Source organism: Argiope bruennichi, chromosome 6, assembly GCF_947563725.1.
Source record: "Argiope bruennichi chromosome 6, qqArgBrue1.1, whole genome shotgun sequence".
Classification (NCBI taxonomy): Eukaryota; Metazoa; Arthropoda; class Arachnida; order Araneae; family Araneidae; genus Argiope; species Argiope bruennichi.
Genome location: NC_079156.1, coordinates 135,064,221 through 135,084,756, shown reverse-complemented (window position 1 = coordinate 135,084,756; position 20,536 = coordinate 135,064,221). Strand labels below are relative to the sequence as shown.

The following is a 20,536-nucleotide window of genomic DNA, read 5'->3' as shown; positions in this document are numbered from 1 at the left end:
TTTTAAAATGCAAGAACAAATTGCAGTCACTAGGTGCTAGATCGAAAATGTGTGGATGGTAATCATTTGCAATCAAATGATGCGATGTGATTTTGAGTATGGTTAGCCGCATGGAGATGGGCATCATCATGAAGCGAAATATTGCCCTCACTCAGCATGCCGCGTCTTGCATCTTGAATTGTAATTAGTTAATTGAGCTAAGATCTTGCAATATGTCTCAGAGTGCAAATAAAAAAAAAATCTCATTCCGATCCCAAATATCATACACTAGAATTTTTAAGGTTGAAATACTTCGGCTGAATAAAATTTCACTTTCAGGGGTGGTGCTGAATGCCGAAATTCCTTGAATTGTTGTTTTCATTCCGGCATAGCATGATATGCTCATGTTTAATCATCTGCAACAGTTTAGCTTTAGAAAAATGACTGCCAAAATCATTCATGGAAAGTTAAAACACTAATTGACAGTTTGTGTACTTCTGTCAACATTTTCGGTACTCAGCGCAAATAATTAAAGAGTTCTGTCACAAATCCATATTGAATACTTATGAAACCTGCTAAAACTCGCTAAATAAAGAAGAGATCGTGAAGTTTTGGCTTTCTGTTACTTTTCCATCGACTTTCTGCGTTTGTCTTCAATAAAGATAGAACTGAACGAAGACAGAACGTCATCCGTTTCGTTCTTCATCATGCGCGTTCATGTGACCATCTTAAAATGCCCCATTCCTTTGCTGATAATGTTTTCTTCTTTTATTTAATTGATCTGCCAAAGAATTTCATTCGCTTTCTCGTCCTTTGTATGCATAAAATGAATAGCAGAACATATTTCATAGCTGATGGAATTTTCAATTGGTTGAGGCATCTTAAATACTTACAATTAGAACATAAATGCCACCGAATTCTTCCATAATGGCATCTACTGCTGGTAAGTAAATGCACAGAATTGCTGCCGAATTTCAAATAGTACTTACTTAAAATACACACTTCAAATTAATAATAATGAATTATAAACTAAATACTGAAACTAAAAAAAAAAAAAAAAAAAAATTCAGTTTTTTTATTATTCCAATAAATGCATATTTTGAAAGTATCTTTATTAAATTTAGTATAGACAATAATCGAGAGTCCTTCAATTACATTCTCATTGACTTTTTATTAAAAGTAATAGATTTTTCACTGTTTATATCTTCCTTTGGTTTTCTTTATACTGACTCTCCCATCATATTAAACTTATTCTTTTGGTCATTAAATTAATAGGGAATATGAAATATTTTCAAAATATCCCTTATTTTTATTGAAAGTTTGCATGAGTTATTTTGATTTACCATGTATTTAACAAGTTGGAAGCTTTCGTTTATATGTTATGTTTTATTATATTTTGTTGAAATGGGACGAACTTCTTAGGGTTTAAACATTTTAAAGCAGTATTTATGTTAATATATCCCAATACTTAATCTTTGATGCAAAAGTCTTTTGAATTTAAAGTTAAAATGTGTGTTTTGTTCTTTTATATCATTTATTGTCGTGTTAAAATAGTAATTTGCAATGCCTAACAGCAATATGCATTTGCTAGACTCATTGAACTTTAAATGTTGCATCAACTTTATCAAAACCGATAAATGGAAATGTTTATTCAATTGCCGATTTTCTACCTAACATTTTAATTTTTAAAATATTTAAACTATTTAGGAATTTTAGAAGCAAAAATAAATACAATCATTAAAAATAAATATTTTAACTGAAATTTTACACTTAAAATTCTTGAAACATTTATTAACTGAATAAATCGATAATCGCACAGTTCATTTAGATTTAATGATGCTTTACATTATAAATATTTTCTTTTTCTACACACATAAATTCAAATTTATACATTGCATTCATGCCTTCAACCGATTTTTGAGGTAAGTGAAGATGTTTGCATTTGATATTTCAAGCGTTTCATATGTGCAAACTATTATTTTGCATTTAAAATGAGATATTCCTCCTTTTATTAATTAAAATACGCCGAAAAAATTTATTTTAGTGTTCTTCCATATATGTTTGATGAAATGAATTTTAATGACAGATTTGTATTTCTTATTCTAAAGTTCATTGAAGTTATATTGTAAAATGTTTTGAAAATAAATATAATTTGAGAAGTTTTATTGAAATTCATGTTTCATCAATTAAATCGCTAAAGTGAGTATTGCTTGTTCTGCTACAGAATTCAAATTTTTCTCTTTATAAAATCAATTAATTATGTTAGAAAATACTAAACAATATCATCTATAAATGAAACGCTTCTATATCATGCTTATCAGGCAGAGAAATATGAAAACTTGATAAGAGGCATCCTAGAAGGCTTGAAACATTCAGACATTCAGGCTCCTTTCGGCTCTTTTCCGTTCTCATAATCAAGCTTCAGATATGAGAATCATAAAAGAAATCCATCTGTATCCCGATTCATACCTTTTTACTTTTTTGTATAAGAAGAATATAAAAAGATAGTGTAGCTATCTTTAAAAAATTCGAACTCGAGATGTGGAACGAAACTCCAGGTTTCGGACCTCTCGAAGTAAAGGAAACACATTTTTTAAAATTATGAAAACTGAATAACCATATCAAATAATTCCAAAACTCTTTGATCCATTCAGATAAAATTTGGTTTGTGGTCTTTGCACCAAATTTGTAGATTTCCATTCGGAGGAAGTCTGGCTGTTCAAATAGAGATGAACTCAATATCTACATTATGTAAGATGATAGATAAAACTGGATACACACGTTTAGAATCTTAAACTGTAGAACCCAAATAGAACCAGATCTATCGAGCGGTTGATCGCCTTTCGATCTGTACTTTGCGATACATCAAAAACTTGGAAAACGGAAATTTGGTATAATCTTAGTTTCTAAAATGCAGATCTTTATTAAATTTTGAATCAAATCCATTAAAAATTCGCCATATGTCGCCCTATACATTCTTATGCAAATAAGCGTGATAATCCAAAAGTGTGACAGCTTATAAAAATAAATAGAATTGGTATGTGGCGTAAATAAAATGGCAGTTGTTTATGAAATTTTGGTATCATTCAATCGAAAAAAAAGGTGTTCAAAGTGCAGCCTCAGATTTATTTTCTCTATAAGAAACACAAAATACTCATTTGCGGACTTTGAAAATATCTGAACACTTATAGCTTTTGCAACTTTTTCCAATGTCTTAAATTTATTTTTATTAGGGAGGATGCGAGAAAGTTTCAAACAGATCACGCCTGTTGGTTGAACGATAGGATTGGATTCTTTTGAACATATTTACTATTTTGAGACCTTTTCTTCATTCATGCAAGATATTCCGGAACTCCACTGACAAACACCTAGAGGGGGATCAAAACAATCAACTTTTGCAATAGAACATTAATGCAAAAAGAAAACCCTACAGAGAGAATTAATAAGTGAAATAAATAAAAGAAAAGGGTATACCAAAGAGCACAATATATTTTTAACAGAAACATATTCATAATAAGGCAAACACTAATATATGGCGAAGCATACATTGCTTCTAAAGATAAGTCCGTTTAACATTTACTTTAAGTAAGCCAAAGATATATTATACCTACTGCGTTCTGCTTTCCATTGTATTTGTCACACTGTTGTTATCGTATTATGTTGTTAAGTTCCGAATTTCATTAAACCTTTAATTTTCTATTTAATAGACTTTTTTTCTATTTAATATAATATTTCTTTTTATTATTTCTTCTTTTACTTACCTACGGCTTTTCATAGCGTATGATAGTAAAAGCAAGTTTTTCACTATTTGCTTTTACAAGCCCATGAACTATTTCAAAACTCGTTTTTATTTTTTCACCTTTGAAAATTTGGGCATGGAGTTTCGGACCACCTTTTTAACGAATTTAATATTTTATTTAAAGTTAATTCTTCTGTTTCAATGATTTTTGAAGAAACAAAAACTGACTTGAGTAAGAAGGTTTTTTTAAAAAGATTTAAAGACTCTTACAATTTCATAAAAATTTCGTTTGCTTCGTACTTTTTTTCAATAACGATTGTTTCTTCAAAATGTGAAACTGAAATTTATTCATGATTCATTCCCGATGCACCGTTTCTTCCTACTACATTTTGCAGTTTTATCAACAGGTTTTTACATAATTATTTGATACTGAATGAATACTTTCTGTTTAATAACTTTTAATTATCATTGTGTTTTAATTTTTATGTACTCATTTTTTTACATTTTTGCATGTTTTCTTGATTTTTACATCTTTTTTTATGTTATGTGTATAATTTAATAAGTTACTTTTTGTGTTTAGTTGCACGTACATCTCTGTCCACCTTACTTTACTAATTTTATTTTACTAACCTGGAAACGATGTAAGTATCTCTTTTGTGATTCTAACATTTACTTTTGTCTTTTGAGTGGTGAATTTGTTTTATAGACATTTTTATTTTTGTAGAAGGAGTAGTATTATGTCTTCATCCTGTTTAATATGTAAACAGAAGCCATTTTCACCTTCCTGTGTTCATTTTTTCATTCCAGGAGCCGTCAAAAGCTAGAACATTGTTGTAATTGTTACCTTTTTACTATATAAAAAAAATTTAAAATATTTTTAATGCAAATAATTGAGGGAAAAATAAAAGCTAAAAATAAAGAGTATAAATGAGTAAATGCAATCAAACTTATTTTGTGCGGCAAATAGAGAACGCATGAAAGAAATCGTGCAAAAAATATTCCGAGACTTCATAAATAGTTATAACAAATAATTTTTTATAACATATTGAAGAAACACTTTTTTTTTGTGGTGAAGGGGTGCCGCATAAAAAAGTTTCACTTACAAAATCTGTTGATGATTCACAAAATAATGACTTCCCAAATAAAAATAATTAAATTACGTATGGAAACATTTTTTAAAAAATTTTTAATTTATGATTTTGAACATGGGGAAATTTTCAAATTGCATCTCATTCCGTACTACTCGTCGTAATCCAAAACGCATTCAAAATCACTTTCATCACTTGAAGACATTAGACTTGATTTATTTTTGAAATGTATTATTTATTTTATTTTGCAATATTGGAATGAGTTGAAGTGATATGTACATACATTGTATATCATACTCAATGTATTAAAGTACATATGTACACGGACAGAAAATATTATAACGATGTAATAATGTCAGTGCCATTAGAATTCATATACTGAATTAAGAAATCGCACAAAAGGAAATCGCATAAAAAAAAGGACCGCTCAAAAACAGGTTTGGCTACATAATAAAAAATGTAGTAAACTTCTTTCACTCAACTGGTCACTTGATAAATACTCATTTTGTGCGTTTTCTTTCAATTTTCATCTGTGTCACAAAAATGACTTTTAACTTCCATTTGATACCAGCACCATCATTAAAAAGGGAGCAATTATATTAAAATAAGTTCCTAAGCCTCGCTTAATACTTTTATTTTATGCGAGCCCATAAGAAAGAAAATGAAAGAAAAAAATGCAAAATCTCATATGTTGCTTGCGTTTTCATTTCACGCTTCAGACGTTTCACGAAGGAATTTTGCTAAATAAACGCAAGACTCTAAAAGCGCGAGATGATAGAATTTTTGCTCTGCTGCATTAAAAAAAATTGGATAGTCTGACTTTAGATAGAAGGGGAAGATTTGAATGAGGAGATCCTCCAGATTCAAAATAAACGAATGTACGTGATTTTACAATTTTCAATTCACTTTCTTTCAATACGATACTCTCTTTTGCGCTTTAAAAATAAATTCAGCGGTTTTACATTAATACATGCTCAATGAAAATTTTAAACCTTTTCTCTTCTTTGACACAAAAGTAAATGAGTTTATTATACAAATATGAGATTTTACCCAAAAAAATAATGTAAAAATAATATCTCTTAATATATCTATGAAAATAGGACGTGAGAAGATAAACATAATTGATATTTTTTAATACGGAGTGAGATAAATAAATGAATTAAAAAATTGTTCTGAGACGACGATAGTAATAAGGTTTCAAACCTTAAATACAGTGTCAGTAAATAAAACTATATTGACTAAAGAGTTTTCGGTTCATTTAAAAAGAAGTTTTTTTTAAAAAAAAATTACATTTCAAATATTATAAAAGAGCTAGAAATAAATTCTGTAAGATATGCAAAGTAACATTTTGGACGAGATGCTTATTTGAATAAACTCTTTTGGTTTGCATAACAAAGAATTTGCTGATTTACATTTCCACGATGTCTGGGTTGAGAGTCGATAAGCTTCATTTATTCCAAAGGCAAAAATGGATATTATTTTGAAAATATTAAAAATATTTATTTCTGTAATGCATTATAAATATTTTAATCTATAAGAACTGTTTTCATAAATAATTGTCAATTTATAAATAAATCCTCATTTAGTTTTAAGTTTTGATATTTTGATGTGATATTCTGTAGAAGCAGGGTAAATTTTCCTCTCATTTAAATTTTCAAAATGGGAAATATTGCAAAAATATAATTCTCCTTACGTCTTATTATCACTCTGTTCCCCTTTATGTGTTTATTCAGTTATAGGATTTATTCATTTGAAAGAATAACAAAGTATGAAAATCCGTTTGAAATGTTTTTGAAATGTTTTACTTTGAACAACGGATTTAACAATGGATAAATAAAATATAAAAAATAAAGCGTTACTTCGTTAAATATAAAAAAATAAAACGTTAAACGAGAGAGCCTAAAATTAAATCTCAACTTTTCGTATTATTTGGGCAATAAAAAGGTTCAGCAATTTTGGAAAGCATTACTAATTGAATTAGATACATTTTTATGGGCCAGTGATTAAAATAAATTATTATTTCGGTTAATTCGTCCGAAGGTACTGCAAAAGATTTCTTTCTTTCGCTTTTTGAGACATCAAAATCGTTTCGTGTCCTTTCTTTCGAAATTCCATTGAGTAGGAAATAAAAGTTAACTCTGTCCTCCTTGGATTACTTTTAATCCTTACAAGAGCTTCGGCGCTTTATTGTTTTATGCCTTTTATGCAGTCTCCGTCGGAGATCAATGAGTAAAAGGTTTTCTTTTGTTTATCCTTTCAAACCATATCAAGTGAAAATTTAGCAGATAAAAAGAATAACCTTACCTTGAATAATCGATATTCCATTCTCTATTTCTTTATCAGGCAAATGTATGGGAATCTTTTTTATATATATATATTCGTTTAAAAGTATTAAATAACTGTTTTAATGGAAAAATACGAACCTGTTTATTTTGCTTTATTTCTTTTGTTCTAAAATGTAACTTCCACTATAGTCTGCAACCTCTTTCTAACAATTTTAAATATTTAGGTTAGGTAATAAACTATGCTTTTTTCCCCTTGATTTTGGTATAAATGATGTCAACAGAATTTGACTATATTTTCTACGCATACAATTTGTTTATGTTTTGAAAGAAATGATTTTCTGATTCATCCTGTCTCAGCTCTCCTATTATTTATAGTTTGGTGACAATAAAGTTACATTCTGTTTCACAAAATTTTTGTTTTGAACAAAAACAAAAAGACTTTTTACACTTCTCACCCTGATTTTGCTATACTAATTCAAGGTGCTCATTTTACTATTGTTAAAAAAATTCCTTTTTTTTTTTTTTTTAAAGTTTGTATTTTATTAAAAATGACCTTTCTTTTCTTGTGTCATTCTCTTGAGGAAGAGATGTGTGAAATCCCTTTATATTTTAAAAGTCCTCAATTAGTATCATATCGAGCAGACCATCCATTTCAATACTTTTCCCGTATTGATTATAGATGCGAAGTCATCGATGGACAGGATTGCTCTAATATTTTACTGCATTTGAAAGCGGTGCTTCATTCTGCCTTACTGTCTGCGTACGCGGTACCTGATTCTGTCCTTTATCTTTACTGGAGCCTTTTAAATTTATTGACGTAAAGCTTGTACTTAGTGTTAACAAAATCATATTAAATTGAAGTCACAAATTGTTTTGTGTTCAATATTTTTTCCTCTTTCTAGTTATTCTGCTGTTCCTATACGTTATATAACTGTCCCTACAAATCATGGAAGACTGTACAAAGTACGCCCTTCTAACATCCTTCCCTTCTTTCAGAGGATGGCATGGCTGCTTGGGGATTCAGAGTATAAATATATATTTTTATCATCGGTATTTTTTTTTTTTAGTTTATACTACCATTTTAATTGATGGCTTTAAAAAAAGAGATCATGCGAGCTGTTTCGTTGTTATTGCTCAAGGCATCTGCACTCGCCGTTTTTATGCCTTCACTTCCGAATAGGGATTGCAATACCGGACCAAAATTTCAATACCGGTATTCGGTATTTTTTAGATCTTAATACCGGGATACCGGTATTAATACCGGTATTAGAAATTTTAGAAAAAGAAAGAAAACACAGGTGTTTCTTTGTTTTATTTGCCAGTTTTATTAGAGAGTGTAAATATCACAAAAAATAATATGAAACTTATAAATTATAACAGTATATAAAGAATCACAAAAAAGTAAAGGAACAACTTATTTATTTAAATCACAAAAAAGTGTAAATATCACTATTCAGTCTGTGGTACCATTACAAATTTTTGAAATGTGATCTTAAAAAACATGATGCATCAATTGTACTGTCATTAAAGCTGAAAAGTAATTTCCTGTAAAAATTACCAGCTGTCGAAAACGCTCTTTCGGCATCTACGCTAGTTGGTGATACTATTAGCAATACGCATTATACATTTTCCAAGTATTTACCTCTAAATCCCTCATCTTCGAATAAATCGATTTCTCGTCGGATGGTTTTGGATATAGCTGATTTCTGGATTGTATTTTGGTTCGTTAATTTTTTTTTTTTTTTTTTTTTTTTTTTTTTATTTATCGCTAATTCTAATTTTTGTTCCAGAGACAGTTCCTTTTCACTATCGACATTAGTGTCATCATAATCTTCGATAACTGAGCCGAATTCTTCTGAATGTGGATAGGTTTGTGGGTAAAAAATTGTAAGAAAATTTACTATAAACTTAATCAGATTTGAATTGATTATTTTCTTTCCTTCTTTTTCATTTTCATTTTTAAAATCATTATAATTATGTAAATACCATAAGGCATTTTCTATTTCTGTATGCCTTTCTTCTGTGCGATTTTTTAATGTAATATATAATTCTTCAGATAGTAATGTGTGCTGTTCTTTCAGTGACTGCAACATGAAATTTATTGTTGCATTAGCTGTTAATAAATTAAAATCTCTCCGACATAATGCCTCAATAGTCAGTTTTATTGGAAGTAGAGCTGATATAGTTCTGGATATTAAGTCGAATTCACTGTCTGAAAAATTAATTTGCAGTTTTAAGTCGATTATTGCTTTTTGGATTGGATTTCTAAATTTCAAAAACCGTTCCCTCATCAGGAGTAAACTGTTCCAAGGGTCTTAGAATCTATTATTAACATATATTCTGTTTTATTTTCAGTTAGTATATATTTTTATAATATGGCATTTTTTGAAGGGGAAAGTTTAAATATCTTAACAATTTTTCGAACTTTATAAATTATAGGAAGCAATTCTTGAAGGGTTACTATTTCATCCTCATTAGCAATATCAACTTCCACAATTACATTGTCATTATCTTCATTGTCAATATCACTCTCACTCTTACTCTCTTCAATGTCGGAATCCGAAGTTTCTATAAACACAATATTTGGATTCTTCTGTTCTTTATTTTTTTGGTATAATACATCTATTACTCCTAACTGAATTCCATAAGCATAGCACAATTGCTGATTGGCACCAATCAACTTTCCAAATTTTTTCATAATTGTTGCTCCATCAGTCGTTATGGATACAATATTTTCTTTCAGGTATAATCCATGTTTCGCTAATTTAGATTTAAGCAATTAATTAAGCCGTTAATTAGCTAATTAATTTTACTAGTTAGGGAGACATAAAAACAAAAAAGTATACTATTTTGCTATGTTGGCGATCCCTGAACATATAGTGGAGACAATTAAAAAAATTTCTAGTAAATACCGAAAAACCGGTATTTAAACTTGTGAATACCGGTATTACGAAATTGTAAAATGGCTCAAAATACCGGTATTCGGTATCCCGGTATACCGGTATTGCAATCCCTACTTCCGAATGAATGGAGATTTTGCTCAACCTTAAGAAAATTTCTAATTTCATAACTAACATTTCGTCTATATTCTGGCAGTATAAATGATCTTGATGTTCTAAATCATCCCCAGAATATCGCGCATCGCTAGTTTTGGGATTACTATGCTTTTTACGAAAGGTGCCTTCTTGGAATATCAAATTTTATTTTGTTGAATCCCTGGTCCCATCGTTGTTATAGATAGTGAATTTGTTGATGTCGAGGCAAAATCAGCTTCTATTATTCTACAGAGAACACTTTTCTGTTCTGATATGAAGAAAAGTTATATATCTTGCGTACACTCACAATGGTAGTCATCGTGGGAAATTCAGGTCCCCAATAAGTTACATAACATGAAACCACAATTTACACTGTGACCATTTCACCCGTCGCAAGAACTAAATGCCAGATTGACTCAAATCCTCATCGGTTACACTCTTTTTTTTTCATAAACACTTTTTTTTTCCGTTTTGTAAGCACATCATACCATGTGAATTTTATGGTCATCCATATTTCAGCCGATTGTCAGTCTTTTAGCTGCAATAGATTATACTTTTTTGGAACAACTTATTCAATACCTTTAGACCTAGCAAAATAATATCCAAACTGAAAGCTATTGAAAATCATTGATTTCTTTTTCTCACATTTAAATTTACCGCATTTTATGTTTTCATTCACATTATCTTTACTTGTACCATTTGTTTAGATTTTCACTGAATGTTTGATGCAGCATGATCAAACCTCGATCTTTTGCCATAAAGCTCAAAATAACAACAAAATTTCAACTATCAAGCTATTTTGAAGCTATTTAATGAAGCATTGTTTCAGGCGTTTTTCATTTTCTTAGTAGGCATTCTAAAAGAAACATCAAATTTCTTTGGCCTCTTTTGAAAAAAGTTTTGTATTTCTCGAGATATTTATTTAATCAAGCATTGTTTTAGAAGCCGTTTTCTTGGTAAACATTCTAAATAAAGCAGTAAATCCTTTGGACTATTTTGAATAATGCACATTCCAAGGGCAATTGGAAATTTCCAAATTTCTGATTACATATTCTTATGCAAAAAAATTTATAGGATCTTCTAACCAATTTGAAATTAATTTATTTAAAAAATCATATTTATGTTAATACCTTGCTTATTTTAGTTTTTAACTTTCCTGAAGAAAGTGCACTTACGAATTTTTTCCCCTTTTTACATTCTTCAGTAAATTTAGTAAAATAAATATAAATAAACATAAAACCCCATAAGAACAACATAAAATCTACCATTCTATCGAGTAACACTCATGTTCAGGCACAGCTGCGAGTGAATAACACAAGGGCTTTTGAAAGTTTAAAAATACTGTGTTAAAAACTCCTACGACAAAAGTACTTCTTTTTTGAGAAAGTTATAAAGAAAAAAAGAAAAGAATGCATTTTTATTGGTCTTGCACATATTCCTGCTGAAAAATAAAATGAAATGGGACGGTTATCGTGAAGGAACGTTCTCTTTGTATTAATAAAAATAAAATGAGAATACTTCTGGAAAAGGAATGATTAATGGGTTTCGAATGAGTGTCTCTTACAGTTCTACGAGAATTTTACTCTCCGTTTCCGCCCTGGTGCACAATCTGTAATAAAACGGACTAAAATGTCACTCGAGATATCAACGACAGTCATCATCAATGGTAAGGAGACTTGTCTAAGAATTCTTTTTTTCCGACTTTGCAGGGCAAGCCGGGCAAAAATGCTCCGCCCGGTCTTCCAGGGGCGGCTGGACCCAAAGGAGACAGAGGTGCAACTGGAGAAAAGGGAGAGAAAGGACAGAAGGGAGTCATTGGTCTGCCAGGTTTGCAAGTAAGTTCGCCTTCTCATCATCAGTTGTGCTTTAAAACGCCGTTTCTATTATTTAATAACTATAAATATTACACTACTTCCATTCAAGTTTCAAAAAATAGTTATAAATACGAAGTTACAACTTAATATTATCTTTACTGGACAATGCGCAACTGATATATGTAGTTTATGAAAAAGTAGTTTAGAATCCTTATTTGCAGAAATATTAAAATTTGAAGAAAAGGAAAAGCTGGAAAATGTAAGGAATTTTATATTCTATAATTTGAAATGAGCGTGTAGTTTGAGAACTGGGGAGTTTTAAAGATATTCAACAAAATCTAAAATGGAAACCAGAAAACATCGCTGCAACATTAGTATCGATGTTAGCAGAGAGCGTTGTCAAATTCGAAAGATAAATTCAGAGCAAGGAAAACAGGCATTAAATAGATGAAAAATGACTAGAAAACCTAGGGTCGCAGGATCTTCAGTTTTTCAGTGAAAATCGCAAAAAGAGACGTCGAAAAGTCAATGAGCCTGGCGATGAGAATGGATTTAAAGAAATTCATAGTTGAAACATCATTTATTATTTTTTATTAATTTTTTACAGTTTCCAACAGTTTTCGGACTCCCTATATTTTTGAGATTTTCACCTACTAAACGTCGTGTGGGACCCTTTGTTGTATGGTGATTCTTTATCCTCTTGATGCCTACTATCATTCTTCTGAATTTGTAGGTCGAATTTGGCAACACCCTGTATGTATGTATGTATATATATATATATATAAAGAAGATAATACAGAAATCATGGAACATGTTTCTAACATTAAATTTTATCGAGCTCAAAAATTGATTTGACTAGACTTAGACCAGAATTATAATAGTTATGACTTGCTTGTGTCAATTGATATTCACATCTTTGAAAACAATGGTATGCAATTTTTGTATTGTTTTAAGACCGCAAATGTTATCTTTTTAATGATATCGCTTCCATTTCAGTAGAGTTTTCCTCTTAATTTTAATAATGCTTAATTCAACTCGATATTCTATATATAACAATGTTATTAAATGCTATGACGGAATTCAAACTTATCTATCAAAAACCCTCAATCGTATATTTTTACCAATCATTAAATCCTGTAGTAGGATTTTCCCTTGCGCTTTTATTTCTCAATATCTACACTTTTAAATTTGCAATAAATTGATTCGATTGAATTCGTGTTTTCCAATCGTATCAAATAAGAAAGTGAAATGCTCTTTCTGAAACTGCACAAAAATGTTAAATGTATCGTATTTGTTATAGGAATAGGATCAATTTGACATAAACGCTCATTAGTTTTTTTTGTTTATATTCTTATTTGAATTTTAGCAACAATTTATTCGTCGCGTTTACTGAAATTCCGTTGAATGAGAGTTCACTTTTTCTAAATGTTTTTTTTTCTGCGATATTTTCCACAAAAAAAAAAAGTTTTATTTCAATATGTATATTTTGAGTAGAATTTTAATTGTATATTGCATTCAAATTTTTCCTCCATGAAATGCATTTACTTTAAACTCAGAAAAATTTACTATTGTAAAAATGTTTCTTTTGCAGTACAGCATTTAGTTCACTAATAAGTACCAGGAACTGGCAAGATCATTATATATATTTACATATAGGATCTCATTTGATGGGAGGCTTTCTTTTAACATTAAATAATTTGATACATTACAAACCAGATATTAACGTTATGAACACAGGTATAAAATGTTTGCTATTTTTTATTATTGACACATTTTCTTTAGGGTGAGAGAGGATTTATGGGGCCTCCTGGTCTCGATGGAGTTGACGGGAATCCAGGACCTCAAGGTGCGCCTGGCCTTCCAGTAAGTAGAACAAATCTCTTGATGAATCCGCCATTTCAAATGAAATATAATACGTATTATTGCTTTTTGTATCAACAATTCCAATCTATAGAACATAACTGTATAAAAATTATTTGCTTCATGACGTCCAAGTTAGTTAGCATAAAATTAATATACTACCTATTACAACAGGTTTCCTTTCATATTTACGAATTACTTTTGAAGTTTTTTAGTTATCAAAATTTAAAAACCTATTTCACTAGAATTCTATTATTTTTTCTATACTATTTTTCCAAATTCATTATAAAAACCTTTAATATGTTTTGTGATAATGTTCTGTCTCCGACTGATGATATTTAACAGAGTTTTGTGAAAGAATCTCATTAATAATAAAAAAGATGAGACATTTGGTTATCTAGCCCAAAACCTCATAGTGTAGTGTTTTAGACTTGATTTATCTATTATATTTTAATTCCGGATTGTATTATTTCATCCATCGATGCATTCTACAAAAAACGATTTTTAAATCATGCAATTGGCAAAAAAAAAAAAAAAAAAAAAAAAAGCCTGTCCAAAAATATTATTATGATTAAAAAAACTTTTTAAAATTCTAAATAAATAAAAATTTAGTTTTAGTTATGTCTGATTTTTAAACTATTTTTTCTTGAACTTCTTAATATTTTTGAAAATGCCATCTTGATTAAGCACTTCAGGCAATCATTATATTTAATAACATCGTGTTAAACCAGGAAATAAAACAACCAAAAGTATAGCTGTAACATTATTAAAAATAATTGCAATTTTTAAAAAGATTTTATAAATTTAAATGAGAAAAAGTTAGATGGCAACAAAAAGCTTTTTTTTATTTTAAACAAGTGTTAAAATGCACTTTGCAATAATATGCTCCGAAATGACTAATAAAAGTGAAAAAAATGCGATTCATTTTTGAATAAAAGTGAAGCTGAAACTTTTTAAAAACATTTCTTAATGAGCACCTACTCCAGTGGCACTCTGCATTGGTAGTGGCCTGAAGAGCGTTTTAAACGATTTATATACCACACAGTTCATGAAAAATATATCAATATTGTCATGCTACAATACATTTCTGTTTGCATTTGTAATAAAATTTGCATTCGTTAACTGAAAGTAAAAACTTCATCAGGCTTAGCTTCTTCCACATAAAGGAATCATAGGATGAATTTATTCAATTCAAATCAATATATATCGGATTTGATTGATGGAGATAAATGTGAGATTTCTCTCTTGCATTTCGATCTCAGATTTAACTTTCATTTGTTAAAAAGTATTTGTTTTACATTTTAACAATTTTTTAATGACGTTCTTTTGTTCTGTCTGTCAATAATAATTCTTTAACTTAATAAAAAAATCTTTTTGGAATATTTGATCCACATAATCTGTTATTTTTCAGGGTGTCATGGGGCCTAAAGGTGAAAAAGGAAATATGGGTGACTTGGGTCCTCCGGGATTGATGGGCCCTCCTGGTTTACCTGGTCCACCGGTAAGCATCGCTTTATATCTTTAATAACTGAAATGGGGTATCATGGAACAATTTCTACTGTATAAATATTTTTTACTGCTGCATTGATCCTCAAGCGTGAGGATTAAAAATTGTCGTAAACAGATTCTCTTATCCACTAGTATAACAACGATGGTGTTGACTAGAGGTCCTATCACGATTCATTTTCATACTCACTGTCCTCGTGCTGTTCTCACTTTTCTTTTCATCGTTCTCGTCGCCTGGGCCCATCCGTTTAATCGTATGCTCTCGAAACAAGAACTATTACTGCTATAAAGGAATCGTTTTGACATTCAGCAGAAATATTTGAAAGTGAAATATTAGCGCACTTTCAAATATTTTCAATTCACTCGATTTTTAAGATAAAAATTAAACCAAACAGAACCCTTTCATAAATTTATAAAGCTCATTTTCAAATATCTTGAATGCCAATGAACCAATGAAATCTAGAAAATTTAAGGGAAGCACATCGCTTAAAGCAATTCCCTTATTTAAAGCAGAATTCCTAACACTGTCTTGATTCGCCTATTCATTCACATACTGTAGAATCCTAAAAAGTTGAGAAAATTCATTTAAGTGTGCATAAATTCCTGTTACATCCTGTTCTAGATTTCAAAGCTCGAATGAATCATAAATTTTACAGATCCTTCCGACTTAAAAATAAATTTGCTTTCATTGCTAGAAAAAAAAAATTGTAATCTTAAACTTCGGCACTGAATTTAATATTCCAAATTGTTTTCAATGCCTGGGAAGAGGAAGAAGAAAATTTATAAACTTAAGTTTCGGTGGTGAATTCAGTCTCCAAACACTGAACGAAGCACTAGATCGATCGTCAAAGTGGAAGACACGTAGATAGTTCATCTCATTCACCACCGAATGCTGCAAGTAAAGATCTTGCAGCTGCACTGAAAGAGACCTACAAACAGGGCTTATTAGGTTAGCGTCTGGACTGTTTGATTTTAATTATCTAAGTTAGTGTCTTGAGCAAAAAAAGACGTTGAAAATGGGCAGGAACTCCTTTTTGTGCAGGAGTAAGCGTTTTTGACACCGACAACATCGCTTATAAATAAATACATTTATTATGATTTTAAAAGAAGCGCTTGGATTTTATTTTATTTTTACAGATAGAGAAAGAATTCTCAAACAGGAAGATGATATTGCCGAGATAAAAATAATCTCGTCGAAAAATAATTTTGAGCAATTTATTGTAATGATTAATACCAAAAAATTTGGGAACTATGGATGTTTACTAATTTTGCCATAGAATACATAATTAACTGTCACCTGATTCTATAAATATTTTCTTAATTGTCGAAACTTTATTAACGTTAATAAATTCATATAATTTAGAATTATTATTTCGAAAAGCAAAATTATTATGTATTTGATAATAATAATAAAAAACATCTTATTTGAATATTCAGTTTCAGTAGTTTTGAATAATCCAGTATATTCTTTTATAAAGCAGTAAATCTAAGTTCTTGTATCGCATTCCATTTAAAATGAAAAATTGGTAAAAATATATATCTAATTTTTGATCAACTAACCATACTTTGAAATCTATACAGTAATATGTAAACTGAATCAAACTTGAAACCGATTGGAATTTAAATTGAGATAGATTTTTTGGATTCAAGATTATATTTCAGATATTTAATTAAATTGCATTCTTTCTAAGCTTATTTTTCAAGAAATATGTTTTCTTTCAGGGCAAGCACGGGCTGCCGGGTGAGAAAGGTGAAAAAGGAGACGCGGTAAGTGAGATTAACGATTTCAAATTAGAAAGTTTACCACCGAATTTCATGTAAACACCTCTTGGTTAATACCGATGGAAATCTCTTATTTAATGCCAATTATTTATCACACACGTTTATGGAATTAGTTATATAACTACATATGCATACTCTTTGAAAGGCGAAAAGGGCAATGTGAAAGGAATTCTCCAGAGTTTTCATCAATATATATTAAATTAAAATGCATTTTCGTGTACGACACATTAAAATTCATCGGCATATATATAAAAAAAATACACCACTGAATAATAATCTTTTAATTCCAAATTTCACTAAAGCCGCATTCCCATGGTCCATTGCCTTTACTGATATGATCGCAAATCTGCCATCAGGCCCATTGTAGGACCACTCTCGCTTGTGAACGTCAGCCGGTAGCTAACCGTATACTTCTTGTGCACAGCCGACCACCCCGCCACCACTAAACGATGCAGTATCGACATCTATTCTCAAACTGACATCAAAGAGCTCCGGATAACCACAAACGAAGGGAAAGAGTGCAAAATGCACCAGAATCAAGACGCACACGGACCATGGGAACGGGACTTAAGACAACGACGGTTTTCTCATTACCATCTACAATTATGAGTTTCTTTTTAAAACATCGCACTATTGAGAATTTATAGAGCAAATATCTAAGTTCTTCAATATTTCTTACTTAAAGCGAATTACAAAATAAAATTAAAAGAAAAATCGAGCAATCATTTAATTAACTTTCGTATCGAATTTCTAATATATCATTGCATTTAATATTGAATTTGATATTTAATTGTTGTTGAAAAGTATTTAAAAGCTATCAACTGTGAATAAAGTTATCAATATTATGAAGCTAAACTGACATGTATAGACAGCAGAAATCATTATGCAGAAAAAATCGTGTAATTCTAGAAAAATCACAGCTAAGCTACTTTCTGTTATAACACTTTTCCTTAGAATCCATTACTATGGCCCGCACTAATTAAACGCTCCAGCTTCAGTTACATCCACAAAATGCACATCATAATGAGAAATAAAATTAAATCAACTGACGCTTGAAATTATTAACCTTGAGAGTTAACACACTCCCTGAAGTAAATGATACTGACAAGTACTATTGGGGACCCCCGCAACGCACAGTGTACAAGACAGCTGCTCACACAACGAGGGCGGGAGGGTCGAAACGGCTTTTTTATCGCCCCCCCCTCCCATATTTGCATACATGACTCCGTTGCAGCTGACAGTACAATGAGAAAATTACATTTTAAACGGTCCCTCCGAGCTCGTGAATAAGCGAGCACTCGTGAGCTATTCGGAAGAAAGAGCAGAAGGGGAGGGGGGAGTTGAAGAGATCGATGAATAAGTCTTCAACGGCATTGAATTTCACTTCCGTGCGGAGGGGACTTATTTGTAAGAATTGAATAAAACATTTCGGTCATCAATATTCAAAACGATGTTTGGAATAATATTTTTGTGACTTTCGAGGAGAGGGATAAATAAAATGACAGGGGATAGCGGAAAGAATGCTCTTAATGTCTCTTTTAATGTTACGCGTTGCCATCCATTCTCAGAAATCAACGAATGATGTTAGAAGAACGGTTTGCAAAGCAAACACGTAATGTGAAGGTGAATAAGACGCAATGGATGCGTTTATTGCCTCTTTGTTTCGAAATGAGTTCATTTTTAGGGGGTTTTTTTAAATTATTATTTTGTAATCCATTATTCCTTTCTGGCATATAAATTTGCAAATAATTCATTTGATGCATTACAGTTATTGTTTTAAAAAGAATTTAAATTCGCAAAAATCTTGATAATTGAAAGAAAAATTGATTCTTTTAAATAGCCTTGTTGGCAGATGATACGTACCCGCACATCAAAAATATACAATAACTTTTGACTCTACCTGAAAATAAAGCTTAGTTACGTATAGGCTATTAAATATACTCACAAATATCACTCGGTTAAAAAAAAAAAAAAACTCGAATTACAGCTATTGAACAAGAATAATGCGAAATAATCCCCCAAAGAATCTTATTGATTAATAACTTGTTTGCGAAAACAAACTTGGTTATTTACAAATAGTTTCTCGCATTAGAATTGTAATTATAAATAAATTGACTTCAGCATAAAATATTACTAAAATCGGATATGCCAATGTCAAGTCCCGTTCCGACGATCTGTTGCCTTTACGGTTATGGTCGTAAATCTGCCAACTGACCTATTGTAGGACTACCCCTGTCTGTGAATGCCCGGGTTCAGACAACACAGAAACGCGGAAAATTACAAGAGAGGAGAAAGAGAGCAAAATGTGCCTGTCTCAAGACGCGGACGAATCGTCGGAACGCGGCTTCATTCGTATTGCCAATGATGCACAGGATAAATTTGCATGGACTGAAACCAATTATCTTTTATTTCCATCTGGCTCAAGCATGAAACAGTTTCAAATATACAAATTAATAAATAAATCTGATGATATATGGTCCACTAGTGATTATCCTGTTTAATCAAACAAAATAGAGTTTGAGTGCAGATACAGTACACTTCCGGGTGTCCGGCCCAATGTGGCGGAAGGGCATGCCGGATAGGCCAGAGCTCTATAAATTCATTTCTTTGCCCACCCATACCAGAAGACAAAGTTTTTATATCAAAACTCACTGATGTAATACGTATTTTTTCACTTCTTATTGAGTACTAAGCCTTCCATTTATCTCAACGTGAACGCAGTCGCAGCCCGGTGAATCATAGAAACGGTTGCCGGTAATGTTCAATAGAAGGCTTACATACTGCACTCTGTAGAAGGCTCTGTACAAATAGAAGGCTCTGTACTGTTAGTTTATACATGCTTACATACTGCACTTCACTTTTCAAAAAAAAATTTTAAGAAAAAGTAAGTTAAAAGATATAAACTGTTCACATTTTAACATAAATTCCGTAATGCCCAACTTAAATGCAGGAAACATAAACAAAACATGAACGCAAATCGTAGGCCTGGTTCTTAAAAAAATGAGCTCAAACTGATTTTATTTTTCCCTGATAAATGATTATACAGATATGAAAAGGTAACCCTCAGATAAGAGTCAAAACATATAGTTTATAGGTTTTGAAAAATTCCTAAATAGATGACTTAATAAACACCTTGCCTTCCTCATTTAATTACGATAAAAGATAACTAGGCCGGATAGTACGAAAGCCGGAGAGTCGCGAACCGGATACTTTAGAGTGTACTGTATTATACGACATGGACTCAAGAATTAAAAAAAAACAATAATCCGACTCTCACTCATAGTGATTATGCTTTCAGCATATTTTTTTTACCAGAATGATGACTAATCCTTTAGACTGATGATTATATGGAAATCAGACTGTTTGATAGGCTTTCATGCTCAACTACAATACATAGTAAGTGTAATTTGAGACTGGTTTGTTCTTACTTAACTGACATCATCAATTT

The 20,536-nt window shown here is 30.7% G+C and overlaps 1 protein-coding gene across 1 annotated transcript in view; it reads left to right on the top strand.

The window, feature by feature from the left end:
* LOC129971574 (collagen alpha-2(V) chain-like) overlaps positions 1-20,536 on the top strand; it is a 195,380-nt gene that overhangs the window by 139,273 nt on the left and 35,571 nt on the right. The window contains exons 15-18 of the mRNA XM_056085469.1: positions 11,836-11,961; positions 13,723-13,803; positions 15,212-15,301; positions 17,029-17,073. Of these exons, the coding sequence (XP_055941444.1) occupies positions 11,836-11,961; positions 13,723-13,803; positions 15,212-15,301; positions 17,029-17,073 (342 nt within the window). The remainder of the gene's footprint in view (positions 1-11,835; positions 11,962-13,722; positions 13,804-15,211; positions 15,302-17,028; positions 17,074-20,536) is intronic.